This window comes from Sebastes fasciatus, chromosome 16 (genome assembly GCF_043250625.1).
Source record: "Sebastes fasciatus isolate fSebFas1 chromosome 16, fSebFas1.pri, whole genome shotgun sequence".
NCBI lineage: Eukaryota > Metazoa > Chordata > Actinopteri > Perciformes > Sebastidae > Sebastes > Sebastes fasciatus.
In genome coordinates this window covers 32382552-32400747 of record NC_133810.1, presented here as the reverse complement: position 1 = coordinate 32400747, position 18196 = coordinate 32382552, and the positions used below count along the sequence as shown (strand labels likewise).

At 39.6% G+C, this 18196-nt stretch overlaps 2 protein-coding genes across 2 annotated transcripts in view; both read right to left on the bottom strand.

Annotated features, from left to right (window-relative positions):
- LOC141752673 (protein NLRC3-like) overlaps nt 1-18196 on the bottom strand; it is a 782294-nt gene that overhangs the window by 19138 nt on the left and 744960 nt on the right. The window contains exons 46-47 of the mRNA XM_074610793.1: nt 4866-5039; nt 4280-4453 (exon numbers count right to left, since the gene is read on the bottom strand). Coding sequence (XP_074466894.1) covers nt 4280-4453; nt 4866-5039 — 348 coding nt within the window. The remainder of the gene's footprint in view (nt 1-4279; nt 4454-4865; nt 5040-18196) is intronic.
- LOC141752531 (uncharacterized) lies at nt 6078-7546 on the bottom strand (the record flags this gene model as incomplete). Its single annotated transcript, XM_074610537.1, has 1 exon — nt 6078-7546. A coding segment is annotated over one exon (741 nt), but the record flags the coding sequence as incomplete, so codon positions are not given.

Genomic DNA, 18196 nt, shown 5'->3' with positions numbered 1-18196 from the left:
ATTATTATTTATTTTTTTGCCTGTATTTTGTTTTATTTGCACTCTTTCACACTTTGTGTTGTGCAGAGCCCCTAAAGTCTACAACTTTACCACTTTTAAATTTAATTTATTTACTATATTTTATTATTATTATTATTATTATTATTATTAATAATAATATTATTATTATTATTATTATTATTATTAGTAGTAGTAGTATAATTACTACTTGTTTTTTTTAATTATTATTATTGTTTATAATTATTCCCACCAGCTTAAAATGATCATTGTATTGGGATAAATAAAATAGTTTCTTATCTTATCTTATTTCTTAACTGAGGGTATTTGCTAGAATTGTTTAAATGATTTTATCTTATTTTATATATCTTTTTGTTTGTGGATTATTATTGACTTTTATTCTTTGTTTTTACAGTAGAGCCGTCTGTAACTCTGGTTGAAAGGTCTATAAAGAACATCACTCTGACATCTGCATAATGAGGGCCAGAACTTTTCATACTTTAGGTTGATTTTGATGCTAATACTTCTGTACTTTTACTGGAAAGCAGGACTTGTAGTATTTCTGCACTGTAGTATTAGTACTCTGACTGTGTATTAGAGTATGAAGTGAACAGCAGATGATCAGACTGTGACTTTAAGACTTTCACCTCAGTATCTGAGGGTCAATATTTGACTGTAATAAAACTGATAAAAGACGTGATTGTCGTTTTATTTCAGTCTGAATGCTTCGCTGACAGCATTATGAATCGATTTAGTCTGACTTCACAGTCATTTAACTTAAACTTTCTTCTTCTACTGCAGCCACCTTCTAACAATACATCTGATTATGTTCTTGCTGTAATATAAGTAATATTTAAATTATGTAAATCTCATCTAAATTCCTGGTCTCAAAGAGACATCTCTATCAAAGGCCGAATTCTTCTTACAGAAATGGAGTGTATTTCCCGATTCATCTACCCAGCTTACTCCTTATCACTTCCCAAAGATGCAATAAAAGCCATAAACCAAGCTAATTTCAGTAATATCTGGAAAAGGAAAACACACTATATTAAGAAAGGCACTATGGTTAAAGAATATGAGGAAGGTGGACTTAAGGCTATTGATATTGAATACATTAATGAAACTATTAAGATCATTTCTAAAACATGAAAAAAGGTTTTGGTTTCATATGCCCAGTGAAATTTTTACTAAACTAGGAGGCATCGGCTTCCTTCTTAGATGCAACTATGACTTCACAAAACTCCCCGTCAAATGATCCTTGTTTCATCAACAGGTTTTACTTTATTGGAAAATGATACACAAACATAATTATAGTCCCCATAAAACCCCAATACGGAATTGACGGAATGTATTACTTAAAAATAAATCCATATTTTTACAAAATTGGTTAGAAAAAGGAAAATGATCTGTGATGCATTTATTGGACAATACAGGAAACATTCTACCATTTGAGGACTTTTGTTCTAAACTCAGCCTCGTTGACAGAGGTCAGTATAACAATGTTGTCAAAGCAATCCCTCAAGCTGTAATTGTGATGGCATATCATTTATCTCAAGATAATGTAAACCCCAATCTCCCTTCACTTTTGGTGAATGGTCACAACCTCATTAACTTAAAACTACCTAACGTCACCTTTACTAAAGACTTATATCCGTTCTCTTCAAACAGAAATTCAATTCTAAAACGTTTCTCTAAAAAAGATGCTGAGAGTCTGAGATTGAAATTCTTTAAATGTCCTATTGCACCAAAAGTGAAGGAGGTTCACTTTAAGGTTCTCAGTGAAATATATATAATATCCCCCTCTGCTGAGTTCTTAAGAAACCGTTTTGGTTTTGATCACAATAACTGCTGGTTCTGTGATGAACACATTGAAACTACAGAACATTTATTTTATGAATGTATTTTTGCTAATGCTCTCTGGGATGATTTGCATTTTTGGTTGTCCACTAAATTTGTATTTTTTTCTAATCTAACAAAGGAAAATGTTATATTTGGTACAATTGTGAAAGATCCCGTACATGAATGACCTGGCAATCAATAATCCATAATCATTCTTTTTATACATACAAATAGATTCCTGAAATCAAGACCACATTTCTATGTTTTCCATCAGGAGCTGTGTCTTTACTTTTCATCTCTGAAACATATGAAGAAAAAGATGCTATGAAGCTTTCAATGTTAGTTGATGACCTGAACCTTACAGAGAACCCCTAAAGCACTATTATCACTATTATCACTGTTATCACTGTTATCACTATTCCCTTATTTTCACTCTTATGCACTGTATGCCTAGAACTGATCTGCAGAGGCACTTTGGGTTCAGAATATATGAATGAATAAAGACAAAGTGAAACCCAGGTCCAGGTGGAGGAGGTGGTGGAGTGTGGAGCAGAAGGAGTGGAGGAGTCTCAGTGTGTCTGCAGAGACTGTGCAGAAGGACAGATACACTGATGATACTCTGTCAGGTCCAGAGGAACACACAGGGATGATGGTGGTTAGAGATCAATACCAACATCTGATGAGAGAAGAAGAAGACACCAGAAGTCATCAATCAGTGTTTACAGAGACTCCCTTCATCAGCTGTCAGTCAGCATCCAGTATAAAGAGCAGAGGGACTTCAGTCTGTGCAGCGTAGCCAGCTTCCTTTCAGCTCTCATGTTAACGTATTGGAGTGAACACACTGAGCTCAGAGCTCACAGACCAGAGGCCTGTACTACGAAGCCAGTCCAACACACCCAGGGTATCTTCTCCTTATCTGGTTTAACTAACCCCTCAACCAAGATCCCGCTAAGCGGTCCTACGACAGTTCTGATCAACTCGGTAAGTCAACCCAGGGTTTCTCAGTCTGGCTGTGAGCGCGTTCACATAGAAGGGGCGGGGTTTGTAGCACATGACCAATCAGAGACATGGACCAGTCTACAGTTAGCAGAGCGGCACACTTTACAAACGCATACTAGACAAGTTAAACACATAATCCAGACTAGAATTAACACAGTTTAAACTGCCAAATGCAGGAAGGACGCATACGAGATGAGGACTAAATCCACAGTCTTGTTGTGTGTAAAATGACCTGTAACGTTGCTCTTAAACTAATCGGAGGCTTCAGCAGTCTGAGTTAGATGTGTTAGGGCTGGGTGACTTGGACAAAATCAAATATCACAATATCTTTTTGTGGAAATGACCAATAATAGAACAGCTAGAACAGTCTGGTAAGTTCAGAAAATGACATCACTTTACTGTAATTTAGACTTTAAAACCAGGAAGAGACAACACTTATGCCATATCACGATATTACTAGGGCTGTCAATCAATTAAAATATTTAATCAAGATTAATTACAAATGAATCACACATTTTTTATCTGTTCTGAATGAACTTTAAAGGCAGATCTGTCAAGTATTTAATCCTCTGATCAACATGGGAGTGGACTAATATGCTGCTTTATGTAAATGTATAAATATATTTATTATTGTAAATCAATGAACAACACAGATCAATGACAGATATTGATCCAGAAACCCTCACAGGTACTGCATTTAGCATGAAACAATATGCTCCAATCATAACATGTCAAACTGCAGCCCAACAGGCAACAACAGCTGTCAGTGTGTCAGTGTGCTGACTTGACTATGACTTGCCCCAAACTGCATGTGATGATCATAAAGTGGGCATGTCTGTAAAGGGGAGACTGTAAAGGGGTGTAAAGAGGTGCTGCAGCATAGCCGGTAGAAGAAAAGTAAAGTGATTTTTGAACATTAAAGCATGTAAACATGTTCTAGTAGAAACCTAAAATACAAGTATGAAGCTGAACATCAGCCTGATAGGTCCTCTTTAAAGGTCCCACATGTTCATACACAGACTGAACAGTAAAACGTCAGCTGTGATTACTGGACTTCAGCAGAGGTTCTGGTCTGTATAAAGACCACATGGTTACTAAATGTAACCATGGTTCTATGATGGTTCTATCTCTCAATGAGAGAACACACACTTTCTGATCAGAGTTGATGGTACGACAGTTTGATGGATGAGGACCACTGTCTCTATACATGATGTGATGCTGTCAGCTGTAATCCAGCTTTATTTCCTAGAGACATGAACACAACAACATCTTCTTCACATCAACTCTAACACATGATCACAACAAGCTTCTGGCTGATCTGATTGGCTGACTGTTCTCTCTCTCTCTCTGTGTGTCACCGTTCTCCTCTCACAGCTTAACGGAGGAAACACATCACAACAATACTGCTGAAACCAGCATGGACCGACTCCGACCCTCTACTTACTCCAGAGTCTCCAGTCTACAGTGTGGACTATCCATAAGATCAGACAGAAGCTTCACTCCTGAAGCCTTCAGGTTGTTTTCTCTCAGATCCAGCTCTCTCAGATGGGAGGGGTTGGACTTCAGAGCTGAGGCCAGAGAAGCACAGCTGATCTTTGACAAACTGCAGTCCCTCAATCTGAATAAAGAATAAATGATGAAGATAAAAATCACTTTATAATCCATGTCATGTCAACACACATCAATACCAAGCTGCTGATCTCTCTAAAATCAAATTCCATACTTCTCCATACTGCGTAGGAACCCTGAATATTAGTTCAGAGGATCTTCTGTATCCAGATGTGACCATTTACCAACAATGATAAACATTCATTTACTTTAACAACTAACAGTGGACATTTTCTACACTTTCTTTAAGAAACACAAGTCTTTAGTGACTGCAGACTGAATTTAGTTCAAGAAACATGAAAATATGAAGAAAAGGACATTAACAACTTTATGGATGTAAGTTATGTTTGTACATAAATCAGGTTCAATTGTTAATTAAACATATAAGATCTATAAGAGTAACAGAGAGTCAGTGAACTGACCTCAGAGTCTCCAGTCTACAGTGTGGACTCTCCAGAAAACCACACAGAAGGTTCACTCCTGAATCCTGCAGCTCGTTGTTACTCAGCTCCAGCTCTCTCAGATGGGAGGGGTTGGACTTCAGAGCTGAGGCCAGAGGAGCACAGCTGATCTCTGACAAACTGCAGCCAATCAATCTGAATAAAGAATAAATGATGTAAGTTTAGAAGACAACGTTCCTGCTTGAAATCATTCAATGTTTAATAATGTGTTCAGAGCTGAAGAAGGTTTAGAACGTAGAAGTTTAGAAAATGTAAACTCCAAACACCTGAAGCCAACAGGATGCAGGTTAAAAACTGTCAAATACAAACAGTGAAACAGAGCTCTCATTAATATTAATGACAACGTGCTGCTACTTCAATAAAGACGTAGTGACTTCACCTCTTAAACTCTGACAGCTCCACCAGTGGATCCATCTATACAAACTCATGTTGAGCAGCCAAACACAAATAAGAACCACAGAAACTGATTCAAGATTCAACTCAACATCTCAAAGTTTATAAAGATGTCAAAGATGTCAGGATGGATTTTGGGGAAATGTGAACAAAAGATATTTAAGATAAGACATCTACAATATATATATTTGAGGAATAGTGGAGTCATAAAATCAAAGCATCTTCAGTTTAAACTCTTCAGTCAGTAAAAGCATCATATAGCTTCATAACATTTATAGAAAAAACAAATACTGAATATATTTGTTATTGTCTGATAGCTGAAATAGATTATTTATTTATTCTTCATATTTATGTTTTTTTATATAATTTATTTTTACCTGATGAAAGTCAGGTGTTGTGATATTTGAAGGTTTCAAATGTGTAGCTCAACATTGCTCTGCCACAGTCAATGGACTAAACCACTGAAGAAGAAAATGGACTTTAGCATTAAGAGACTCAGTGTGGATCAGTATAATATCAGCCTGATGTCTGCAGTTTAGTGTCACCACAACTATCACATCATATTAATCTCAGTACACAAGTAAAAAATGGTGTCTGACCTCAGAGTCTCCAGTCTACAGTGTGGACTCTCCAGAAAACCACACAGGAGCTTCACTCCTGAATCCTGCAGCTTGTTTCCACCCAGATCCAGCTCTCTCAGATGGGAGGGGTTGGACATCAGAGCTGAGACCAGAGAAGCACAGCTGATCTCTGACAACCTGCAGCTCCTCAATCTGAATAAAGAATAAATGATGAAGATAAAATCACTTTATAATCCAGTCAGATGTGTTCAGGTTTTAAATGTGTAGCTCAACATCACTATGTCCTAATCAATGATCTTTTCCCTAAAATGAGTAGAGTGACTTTGTCATTGTGTTATTGTGGATCATCATAATGTCAGCCTTCTACAGACATCATCCAGATGTCACCACAACATTCATACAGCTGTTCATGTCAACACACATCAATAACATGCTGCTGATCTCTGTCAAGTCTGGTATTAGAGGATCAATATTAAATCAGACTTGTTGGACTTCATTACTTCATTTATTACATGGCCTTCTTCTCACTGTATCTGGGAGCTTAGCAGGTTTATGTCATTAACAGGAAAGGTCCACATTTGTTCAAGTGTGTCTGTAAACAACAGCCACATGTCATATGTACATTAAAAGAGTTATTGGTGGCAGTAATCATTCCTCCTGTGAAGTGGTGCCTTCATAACACAACTACACTGTAAGAAATGACTTCAGAAGTTCAACTGAAACTAATATGAAGATTCAGCAGTCTGAGTCCGACAAATCAAAGTTACAGACTGTTTCGTACCAAATTCCCTCTTTGAGTTACTAATCCTCCTGCAGCTCAACAAGGAAACTGTCACACACGACATACTGACTGGATACATACTAAGGCTGGGCAATATATCCATATTATATCAATATCGTGAAATGAGACGAGATATCGTCTTAGATTTAGGATATCCTAATATCTAGGGTTGTCAAAGTTAATCGTTTTAACGCCACCATTTTCTTTAACGCATTAACGCAATCGATCTTCCGGAGGTTGTAGCGGCTCAGTTTTAAAGCTAGAGTGAAGATACTGGTATCATCTGAAACTACAGAACCTGATGAATCCATCGGTACCAACCAGGTCATACTACTACTACTACTACTGCTACTACTACTACTACTACTACCACTACTACTACTACTTCTACTACTGCTACTGCTACTACTACTTCTACTACTGCTACTGCTACTACTACTTCTACTACCACTACTACTACTACTTCTACTACTGCTACTGCTACTACTACTACTACTACCACTACTACTACTACTTCTACTACTGCTACTGCTACTACTACTTCTACTACTGCTACTGCTACTACTACTACTACTACTACTACTACTACTACTACTACTGCTACTACTACTACTACTACCACTACTACTACTACTTCTACTACTGCTACTGCTACTACTACTACTACTACTTCTACTACTGCTACTGCTACTACTACTTCTACTACTGCTACTGCTACTACTACTACTACTACTTCTACTACTGCTACTGCTACTGCTACTACTACTACTACTACCACTACTACTACTACTTCTACTACTGCTACTGCTACTACTACTACTACTGGTACCATAGTAAACTACAGAACCTGATGAATCCATCGGTACCAACCATGTCAGACTAGCTGGTCATGAAGGAGGTTAAATAACACTCCTAACTGTCATGTCCATGTCCAAAGGGGTCCCTTGACCTCTGACCTCCAGATCAGTGAATGTAAATGGGTTCTATGGGTACCCACGAGTCTCCCCTTTACAGACATGCCCACTTTATGATCATCACATGCAGTTTGGGGCAAGTCATAGTCAAGTCAGCACACTGACATACTGACAGCTGTTGTTGCCTGTTGGCTCTCCCTTTAAGGTACATTTTGGACGGATAAATAATGTGTGATTCATTTGCAATTAATCGTTTTTAAATATTATAATGGATTGACAGCCCTAGTAATATCGTGATATGGCATAAGTGTTGTCTCTTCCTGGTTTTAAAGGCTGTATTACAGTAAAGTGATGTCATTTTCTGAACTTAACAGACTGTTCTAGCTGTTCTATTATTGGTCATTTACACAAAAAAATATTGTGATATTTGATTTTGTCCAAGTCACCCAGCCCTAACACATCTAACTCAGACTGCTGAAGCCTCCGATTAGTTTAAGATCAACATTACAGGTCATTTTACACACAACAAGACTGTGGATTTAGTCCTCATCTCGTAACACTCAGGTTAAACGGGGATTGCTTCACATACAGAAGGAATGATGGCAGACATCAATAACTCTTTGAATGTACATATGAACATGTGAGTATTGTATTCAGATAGATTGGAAAAATATGAACCTGCAAAGATGTTTCTGATGCAGAATATTTATTTGGTTTTTGATTCAAATAATTAGACAATGCTGACATGAAAACAGAGCACAGTTAGATCTGCTGTCAAAAAGAACATGGGAATAACTTAGAACCATAGAAACCTCTGATTAGATGGTGTCGTTCATAATCATCACTGATGTGCCTTTAAGTTGGTGCAATACGTGTTTGTTGAAGAGTGCTGCACCTTTAGACATGTTCAAATAGAGAGCTACAGGAATGAGTCCTAAAACCCAGAAATGAGTCAGCATTTTAGCACTTCATGTTTCCTTGTCTGCAGGTCAATGGGTTTTTAGTTAGATGCCTGTAATAAGGTCTGTGGTTAAAGGTCCAGTGTTTAGGATCTGGTGGTATCTAGCGGTGAGGTGAGGAGATTACAACCAACTGAAGCCTCTCCTGTGTGCCAAGCGTGTTGGAGAGCTACGGTTGCCGACGTGAAAACGTGAATGTCCCTCTCTAGAGCCATCTGGAGCAGAGCCAGTGTGCAGAGAGAGAGTGTCTACAAACTACATAAACTACAGTCAGTGAACTGACCTCAGAGTCTCCAGTCTACAGTTTGGACTCTCCAGTGCAGCAGAAAGCAGCTTCACTACTGAATCCTTCAGCTCGTTGACACTCAGGTTCAGCTCTCTCAGATGGGAGGGGTTGGACTTCAGAGCTGAGGCCACAACTTCACAGTGAGTATCTGAGATCCAACAGCTAGAAAGTCTGTGATGACACAAATAATACAAAATATGTTATTATGAAAGAGGACAGTTTATATTTACTTCATGCATTTGATGACTAAACAGTTTGATATATACTTCTCTGATTAACATTTGCTCCTCACATCAGTGGTTCAGCTAATCTTATCTCACTGTTTGACATGAAACAATAATTCTCATCACTCTCTCTCAAACCTGCAGACTTTTAATCTTTGTTTTTCTTTAATCTTGCAGATGAAGAGAGAGAACATGTAGTTACATTGAGGCTTCCCTAATGTCCAGTCTGTCAGTGTGATCTGATCCCAGGTCTGTCTCCACAAAGTTAGCATGAGGCCTTATTGATTAGAAAAGCATTTTTAAAACTCAGTGAATAAGTAATAATAACACAATTGATGAAGTTGACCTCTCTTTGCTAGCTACCTGCTGCTGTCAGGTTCACGTCCATAAATGGGAAAATTCAGTGACTGCTGCCAAACGGTAGAGAAATGAAACAGATCGTGTAATAATATCAGACCTGTACATAATTAAACATTCATATAATTAGATATATTATTCATCAGACCGCTGTTATTGGTGGAAGCTGTGTATTTCCTGTTACTACTCTTCTCTACAGCAACAACAGAGAGAAACACCTGAGTTTCCTTCTGTGAGGAACAGAATAAAAGGAAAGACTTAAAAACACGATGATGGAACACAACTTGACTTCATGAGCAATAAAATGCACCATTGCTCGATTCAACACACTCAGGGGTTTTACAACGACAGTCTTTGTCTCGTATGACCAGTAGTTTACGGTGGCTAATGTTAGAGTTGGGTCGATTTTCGGTTTAGCCGCTCCGGTCTGGTCCGGTCTGGTGTACGAGCTTGAACCGGTTTGATTTAATGTTAACCGGTGGAACCAACATTTGTCATTATGACACGTTCTGGCAAATTAAAAAGTAGCAGACATCAACAACCTGTGCCGACAGAGACACAGTGCTAAATCCAGCCTGTATTTGCAATATGACAACGTGATTAACGTAATATTATGATGTTATGTTGGTTTATAAACAAGAAGAGGTTTGTTTACTAGGAAGTTCATGTGTTTTTTGGGGTGATGAGACGAGACATGGCAGAGCTGGTCTCAAAGGAAACTAAAACTGTGGCAACATCTGGACTTACACAGCTTTTCTGCAGTTCCTCACAGCTGGAATCAGTCTCAGTCGTCCCTGATCTGTTGTGTTGTACTTCTTCAGGTACAACTCATCCAGAACCTCCTCTGACATCTGCAGCATGTAGGCCAGAGCTGAGCAGTGGATCTCAGAGAGGTTCTTCTCTGATCTGTTCTCTGACTTCAGGAACTCTTGGATCTCCTGATGTACCGAGTGGTCGTTCATCTCCGTCAGACAGTGGAAGATGTTGATGCTTCTGTCAGGAGAGACTTTATCTCTGTTCATCTCCTTCAGGTTGTTGATGATTCTCTGGATGATTTCTGGACTGTTGTCTGTCCGACCCAGCAGACCTCCTAAGAGCTTCTGGTTGGACTCCAGAGAGAGGCCATGAAGGAAGCGAACAAACAGGTCCAGGTGGCCATTTCTACTTTCAAGGGATTTCTCCATGGCTCTCTTCAGGAAGTCATTTAGAGATGGGTAATGGTCATTGTTGCCACGACTAGCATTGCTTCCAAAATACTTAGAGATGTTCTTGAGAAAAGACTTTAGGTTTGACTCTCTGTGGTTGAAGTCTTTTCCCAGGAAGGCCTCCAGTATCTCTGTGTTCCTGTTTGTGTAACAGTGGAACATGTAGACGGCAGCCAGAAACTCCTGAATGCTCAGGTGAACAAAGCAGTAAACTGTTTTCTGGAAGATCACACTCTCTCTTTTGAAGATCTCTGTACAAACTCCTGAGTACACCGAGGCCTCTGTGACATCCAGACCACACCGCTCCAGGTCTTCTTGGTAGAACATGATGTTTCCTTTCTCCAGCTGTTCAAACGCCAGCCTCCCCAGCTTCAGAAGAACTTCCCTGTCAGCCTCCGTCAGCTCCTGTGGACTCGTCTCATGTCCCTCACCGTACTTCTGCTTCTTCCTCTTTGTCTGAACGAACAGGAAGTGTGAGTACATGTCAGTCAGGGTCTTGGGCAGCTCTCCTCTCTGGTCTGTAGTCAACATGTGGTCCAGAACTGTAGCAGTGATCCAGCAGAAGACTGGGATTAGACACATGATGTGGAGGCTCCTGGATGTCTTGATGTGTGAGATGATTCTGCTGGACACCTCTTCATCACTGACTCTCCTCCTGAAGTACTCCTCCTTCTGGGCGTCAGTGAAGCCTCGTACTTCTGTTACCCTGTCAACACATGCAGGAGGGATCTGATTGGCCGCTGCAGGTCGGGAAGTTATCCAGACGAGAGCTGAGGGAAGCAGATTCCCCTGGATGAGGTTTGTCAACAGCACGTTGACTGATGACTTCTGGGTGACATCAGACACAACCTTCTTGTTCTTGAAGTCCAGTGAAAGTCTGCTTTCATCCAGGCCGTCAAAGATGAACAGAACTTTACAGTCAGCGAGCTTCTCTGCTGTGACCTTCTGTAATGTTGGATGGAAAACATGGAGCAGCATGAGAAGACTGTACTGCTCATCTCTGATCAAGTTCAGCTCCCTGAACGAAAGCAGAACCACCAGACTGACATCTTGGTTCTCCAAGCCCTCTGCCCAGTCCAGAGTGAACTTCTGCACTGAGAAGGTTTTTCCAACGCCAGCGACGCCGTTCGTCAGAACGACTCTGATGTGTCCCTGTTGGTCAGGTAAGGCTTTAAAGATGTCGTGGCACTTGATTGGAGCGTCATGGAGGGTCTTCTTCTTGGAAGCTGTCTCAAGCTGCCTCACCTCATGTTGGGTATTAACCTCTTCACTCTGTCCCTCTGTGATGTAGAGCTCAGTGTAGATCCTGTTGAGGAGGGTTCCACTTCCTGTTTCATCACTTCCTTCAGTTCCTTCAGTCACACGTTCACATCTCTTCTTCAGACTGATCTTATGTTCATCTACAACCTCCTGCAGACCTCTATTCAGACTGATCTTATGTTCATCTACAACCTCCTGCAGACCTCTATCTGCTGAAACAGAGAAACAAAGTTTAAGACAAAACACAGAAACTTATTATTTCTAATGCCAATATGAAAATAATCAATATAAGAACATATAAAGAAGTAAAGGTTATAAAGTCATCTTCCCTTCTTGAAGTCTAAACTAACGTCAACGTGATTTTTATATTTATTTGTAATAGTGTTTCAACGTGTCGCTCTGCAGGACCAGACGTGTGTTTGTAAGTCAGAGAAGGAGACTGTAGCAGGAAAGATAATGTTGTTCAAAGTCTGTGGCTCCTGTTCAGTTCAGTTCAGTTCAATTTATGTTTATATAGCGTCAAATCATAACAGAAGTTATCTTAAGATGCTTTTCATATAGAGCAGGTTTAGACCGTACTCTATCATTTAGAGACCCAACAAGAGATCCTCCATGAGCATGTATTGATATACGACAATGACAAGAAGATAACTCCCCTTTCATCAGTGTGTCTGTCTGTCTGGGATAGAACAGTGATGTTGTTGCTTTACAGAGATTAATAGTTCTCCATCTATGCAGATGGAGAACAAACATCATTCTGATTGGTTGATGCAAAGACGGAGTGCTATCATAAAAACAAAACATACAAATATAAAATGATTTCTCTTGGGTTCAGATTCAGAAAGGAAGTGATGCAGAGCAGATATGTCTGGTGGAGCAGATCTGAAACAGTTGTTACAACAATAGTCAGTGAATTAAAACAACAAGTTTCCAGACATGAAGACATCAGCAGACACATCTACAGTCTTACTTTGGACAGTGCTGGTCTGACTGGCTGTCTGAGGTCCAGGTCTTGTTCTGGTCTGACTGGCTGTCTGAGGTCCAGGTCTTGCTCTGGTCTGACTGGCTGTCTGAGGTCCAGGTCTTGTTCTGGATCTGGACATCGGCTCCTCCACAGAAGCATGACTCCTCTTCTTCTCTCTGTGGAGACATTACTTTATTACTAAAATCATGTGTTGATTGTTGCTGAAGAATATCCAGACTTGTCCGACACTGAAGCTCAGATGGTCACAGAGAAGAGTTAAAGTGTTGGTAGTGAATTCAGCATTCAGTCTGTGATGAAGATGTTCCTTTATTTGAACTCTCCTGCTTTAATAAACTAGAATTAGCTGCTTTTCCTGTCTGACTGTCTTATTGAACATTTAGTGATCTGGCTGAAGTTTGTTTATTAAAGAGGAACAACGGACATTTTTAAAACATTAATATTAATCTATTCTAACAAGGAACACCAGTGTTACATGCTGTGTGTCTCAGACTGCTGGTCTACCTCAATATTTAGACCACTTCTAACCTCAGTTCAATCCTAACTAACTCAAACTAAACTACCCAAAGTGACTGTGAATCAGTAAAGGACATAATCAGCTCTCTTTGGCCACTTTTAAATCATTGATATTATTCTGGAGGCTATATAACATGATGGGAGGAAAAAGAACTGCAACTTGCTCATGGACCTCATACTGTGAGGGCACGCCGGGAAACCACAAGGTGGCAGCGTCACATGTCTCTCCTCTACAGTCCACAGGGAGGAAACGGACTCAGACACTTTGGCAGTAAAGTAATAAAATGTTGGATTAACACTCACCCTGCCTCAGTCTACAGTCTTCATCCTTCTGCTCTGTTATTCATCTACAGGAAACCTTTGACCTTTGAGTTTATATATGAGGGCGTGTGTATCACACAAATCAGCTTTATAACACGGAGTGTTCATGAGAATCTCTTTTAGCTTGAACAGGTTGAATTAAAATGAGTTTTGGTCAAATGTTATCTCATTTTAATGTTTAAATCAATGTGGTTAAAGACTAATGTGCTTTTTCAGACTTGTATGACTAAGATTCTTCTCAACACCTGGAAAAAAAACTATTGTCTGTTGCATAATAAATAATAATTTAAGCCATTTTCCTGAGTTGCAACTCTTTTTCATAATCCAAACATAGATGGTAGCCAGAAACGACACTTCTTCTTGCTCAGTTAGTACAACATGAAGCTGCATGTTGAGGAATATAAATCTGTTAGCAGAACGTTTAGTCTTCATCCTCAATGCATCATCATCCATCAGGTCAGCTTACAGTAGAAACAGTCTCTTACTTTGACTCTGAGGGTCCAGGTTCATTACTGAAGTCTGGAGTATTCCACATGGACCCGTCACTCTTCATAGACAGACAGCTGGGTACTGGAGACTCTGCTCTCTGTCTGGACTGAACTCTGCAAACACCAAGATGATTTACTTCACATCATATGAATCTCTTTTTAGGTCATTAAGGTCGCTCTAAACACACAAACTACTGCTGCTGTCGACAATAAGGAGGTTTAAAAGCTTGTTTTCTTAGATTAGATTACATCTTCTCTAGGTGACTGACAGCTGTCACAGATACTAAGAGGAAGAGCTTATTTGATGAAGTCTGTTAAATTGTAGTTGGCAAATACATTTGTGTAGAAATGTGAATATAGCAGCTGTCTTACTTTGTGTCTGAGGGTGCAGGTTCATTACTGAAGTGTAGAGGAACATCTTTAGATATTGCTAAACCAAGCAATATTGGTTGTTTGATCTTCACCAGAGTTTGAATGAGCTTTCACACCGGCCCAAACAAACCGTACTAACAGTACAGACCTAAGTTTGTTTTAACCCAACAGAACGGGTCATGAGTGAAAGCAACCTGTTTCACCAGCAAGGGAGTAAATAGAGAGAGAGAGCAGAACAAAGCGTAACCCGCTGACGGGAGCAGTTGATGATGATTATCTCCTTTAGTAGGTCATATATCACGGCTAGTTAGAGATACAACCCAAAGTTCTACCAAAGTTCAGCATCGCTTTAACTGTGATTAGAAGTTACTGGTGACCCAGACCTTTGTCCAGCGATATCTCTGTCTATTCTACTGCTAATGGAAATATTCATCCTTCTGCTCTGTGATTCATTTACAGGAAACATTTGACCTTTGAGTTCATCTATGAGGGCGTGTGTATCACACAAATCAGATTTATTGTCTGTTGCATAATAAAAAATAATTTAAGCCATTTTCCTGAGTTGTAACTCTTTTTCATAATCCAAACATAGATGGTAGCCAGAGATGACTCTTCTTCTTGCTCAGTTAGTACAACATGAAGCTGCATGTTGAGGAATATAAATCTGTTAGCAGAACGTTTAGTCTTCATCCTCAATGCATCATCATCATCCATCAGGTCAGCTTACAGTAGAAACAGTCTCTTACTTTGACTCTGAGGGTCCAGGTTCATTACTGAAGCATTGAGGTTCATATATGGAACTATATAACTATATAAACAAACTGCAACTTGCTCATGTACGCTGATATTGAGAGGACGCTCCAGGAAACCACCAGGTGGCAGCTTCATCACGGTAAACAGTGACTTCCTGTCAGTGCTGATATGAATGGAGTATAGAATCTCAACAACATTTGCAATCTAAATAAACACGCTGTCACTTTCTGAATCTATTTTATGTGTTAACAATAAACACTTCTAAGAAAGGGAAAGGGTGTCAGACCTCTCTGACTTCTTTAGTCTTCCAGTAGTTATAGTTTATACAAGTGCTGTCCACTGGAACGGAGAGAGTTGAAATGCTATACTCCATTCATATCTCCACTGAGGTGATTGAACTGAGGTTAGAAGTGGTCTAGATATTGAGGTAGAGCATCAGTCTAAGACACACAGCATGTAACACTGGTGTCCTGATGTTCCTTATTTAACTCCTGACGAACGCAGTACGCAGTATACAGTACATAGTGCATACTGCGTTCCTCAGTAGTATGCACTATGTGACGGTTAAAGTGATGTATTTAGCAGAATGCTAGACCAGGCTTTAGCCTTTAAACCAGCTCTTAAAGGGGAGATGCTTTACAGATGCTTTTTCACCACATGTTGCACAGTTCTGATGTGCACTGATTCAAGATGACACCCAGTAGGTCCTAACAGCTGATTCTAGGAGGAGTCAAACCAACAACATATTCAGAGGACCAATATGAGGAACTGAATTACACATTTGAAGCTCATTCTTCCAGATCTTTAGACCATTTCACAGTTGTGAACGTAAACATTCCAGATGTGTCCCCGTTTATTTCCTGTTGCAGTGGATCTGAATGAAATCATGATTTAAATTGATGATAAATTGTGAAATGGAGGTTCTCAGGTGTTTTGTTACAGAAATACAATCAGTAGTTTGTGTCTCTAAAACCCAGACTAAGATCCATCTGAGGTTGAAACAGTATCTGCACTAATAGTTCTGCATCAGAATATAAATCTGTAAGCAGAACATTTAGTCTTCATCCTCAATGCATCATCATCCATCAGGTCAGCTTACAGTAGAAACAGTCTCTTACTTTGACTCTGAGGGTCCAGGTTCATTACTGAAGTTAATAGGTCTCCACATGGACGAGTCACTCTTCATAGACAGACAGCTGGGTACTGGAGACTCTGCTCTCCGTCTGGACTGAACTCTGCAAACACCAAGATGATCTCTGAGAGAGAGACAGAGAGAGACAGAGAGAGACAGAGAGAGACAGAGAGACAGAGAGAGACAGAGAGACAGAGAGAGACAGAGAGACAGAGAGAGACAGAGAGAGACAGAGAGACAGAGAGAGACAGAGAGAGACAGAGAGAGACAGAGAGAGAGACAGAGAGACAGAGAGACAGAGAGACAGAGACAGAGAGAGACAGAGACAGAGAGAGACAGAGAGACAGAGAGACAGAGACAGAGAGAGACAGAGAGAGAGAGAGAGAGAGAGACAGAGAGACAGAGAGACAGAGAGAGACAGAGAGACAGAGAGACAGAGAGAGACAGAGAGAGAGACAGAGAGACAGAGAGAGACAGAGAGACAGAGAGACAGAGAGAGACAGAGAGAGAGACAGAGAGAGACAGAGAGACAGAGAGACAGAGAGAGACAGAGAGAGAGACAGAGAGAGACAGAGAGACAGAGAGAGACAGAGAGACAGAGAGAGACAGAGACAGAGAGAGAGAGAGACAGAGACAGAGAGAGACAGAGAGACAGAGACAGAGAGAGACAGAGAGACAGAGACAGAGAGACAGAGAGACAGAGAGACAGAGACAGAGAGAGACAGAGAGACAGAGAGACAGAGAGACAGAGACAGAGACAGAGAGACAGAGAGAGACAGAGAGACAGAGAGACAGATATTTGTGGTCTGATTAGTAAATTCATCTAAACTGGGTTGAAAAACGATGCAACTTGGTTGCCGTGGTGATGAATGACGTCAGACTATGAATCTCTGTTTGAGGAAGAGCGACCCGATTCCAACCCCCCCCCCCTCCACCGTCTCCCTACCCACTTCCTGTCTGTTGGCGTGGAGGCTCCGCCATATTAAGAGCCATTCCAAACCAATCACTGGGGACAGGAAGTGAGTCATAAAACCCTCCGACAGCGAGCTGCATCGATGACGACTCAACCAGCTGAACTCACTGACGACGTGCAACGCCGTTCAGTGATCCCATGTCAGTTCCGTGTGACTACCGGTACAAACATTTACTGTAAACTGATCAAACTGACATTTCATTTATTCTACTTTATGTCTTACAGACGTCTTCTACATGAAGTAAATAGATTGAGGATCACATATACCCTCATCCAGTCTAGAAAACGGTACACATGTTCACTACATTGGAAATTGTTAATTATATATATATATACGTAGATATATACTAATAATAATAATGTGTAGCCCTATCAGGAGCAAAAGCCCCATCATTTATCATATCTCCAACAGTGCAATACTGACTTAACAGTGTAATAATTCAGATGTGTAATAATCTGGTTTCTTCCGGCATTAACTCTGCATGGATTTAAACATTTATATTATTTGCATAGACCTTATTTATTTTTAATAATTTTTTAATTTGAATATGAGTTTATTTTTATTTATTTATATATGTTTGTATTTATTTTTTATTTTTGCACTTTTTTAAATTATTTCTTTTTGCATTTCTTTTTTATTTATTTCGTTTTACATTTATTTTTTATTTATTTCGTTTGCATTTCTTTATTTTTACTTTTTTTATTTATTTATCTTTGCACTTTTATATTTATTTATTCTTGCATTTAGTTTTTATTTATTTATTTTTGCATTTATTTATTTTTGAACTTTTTTAT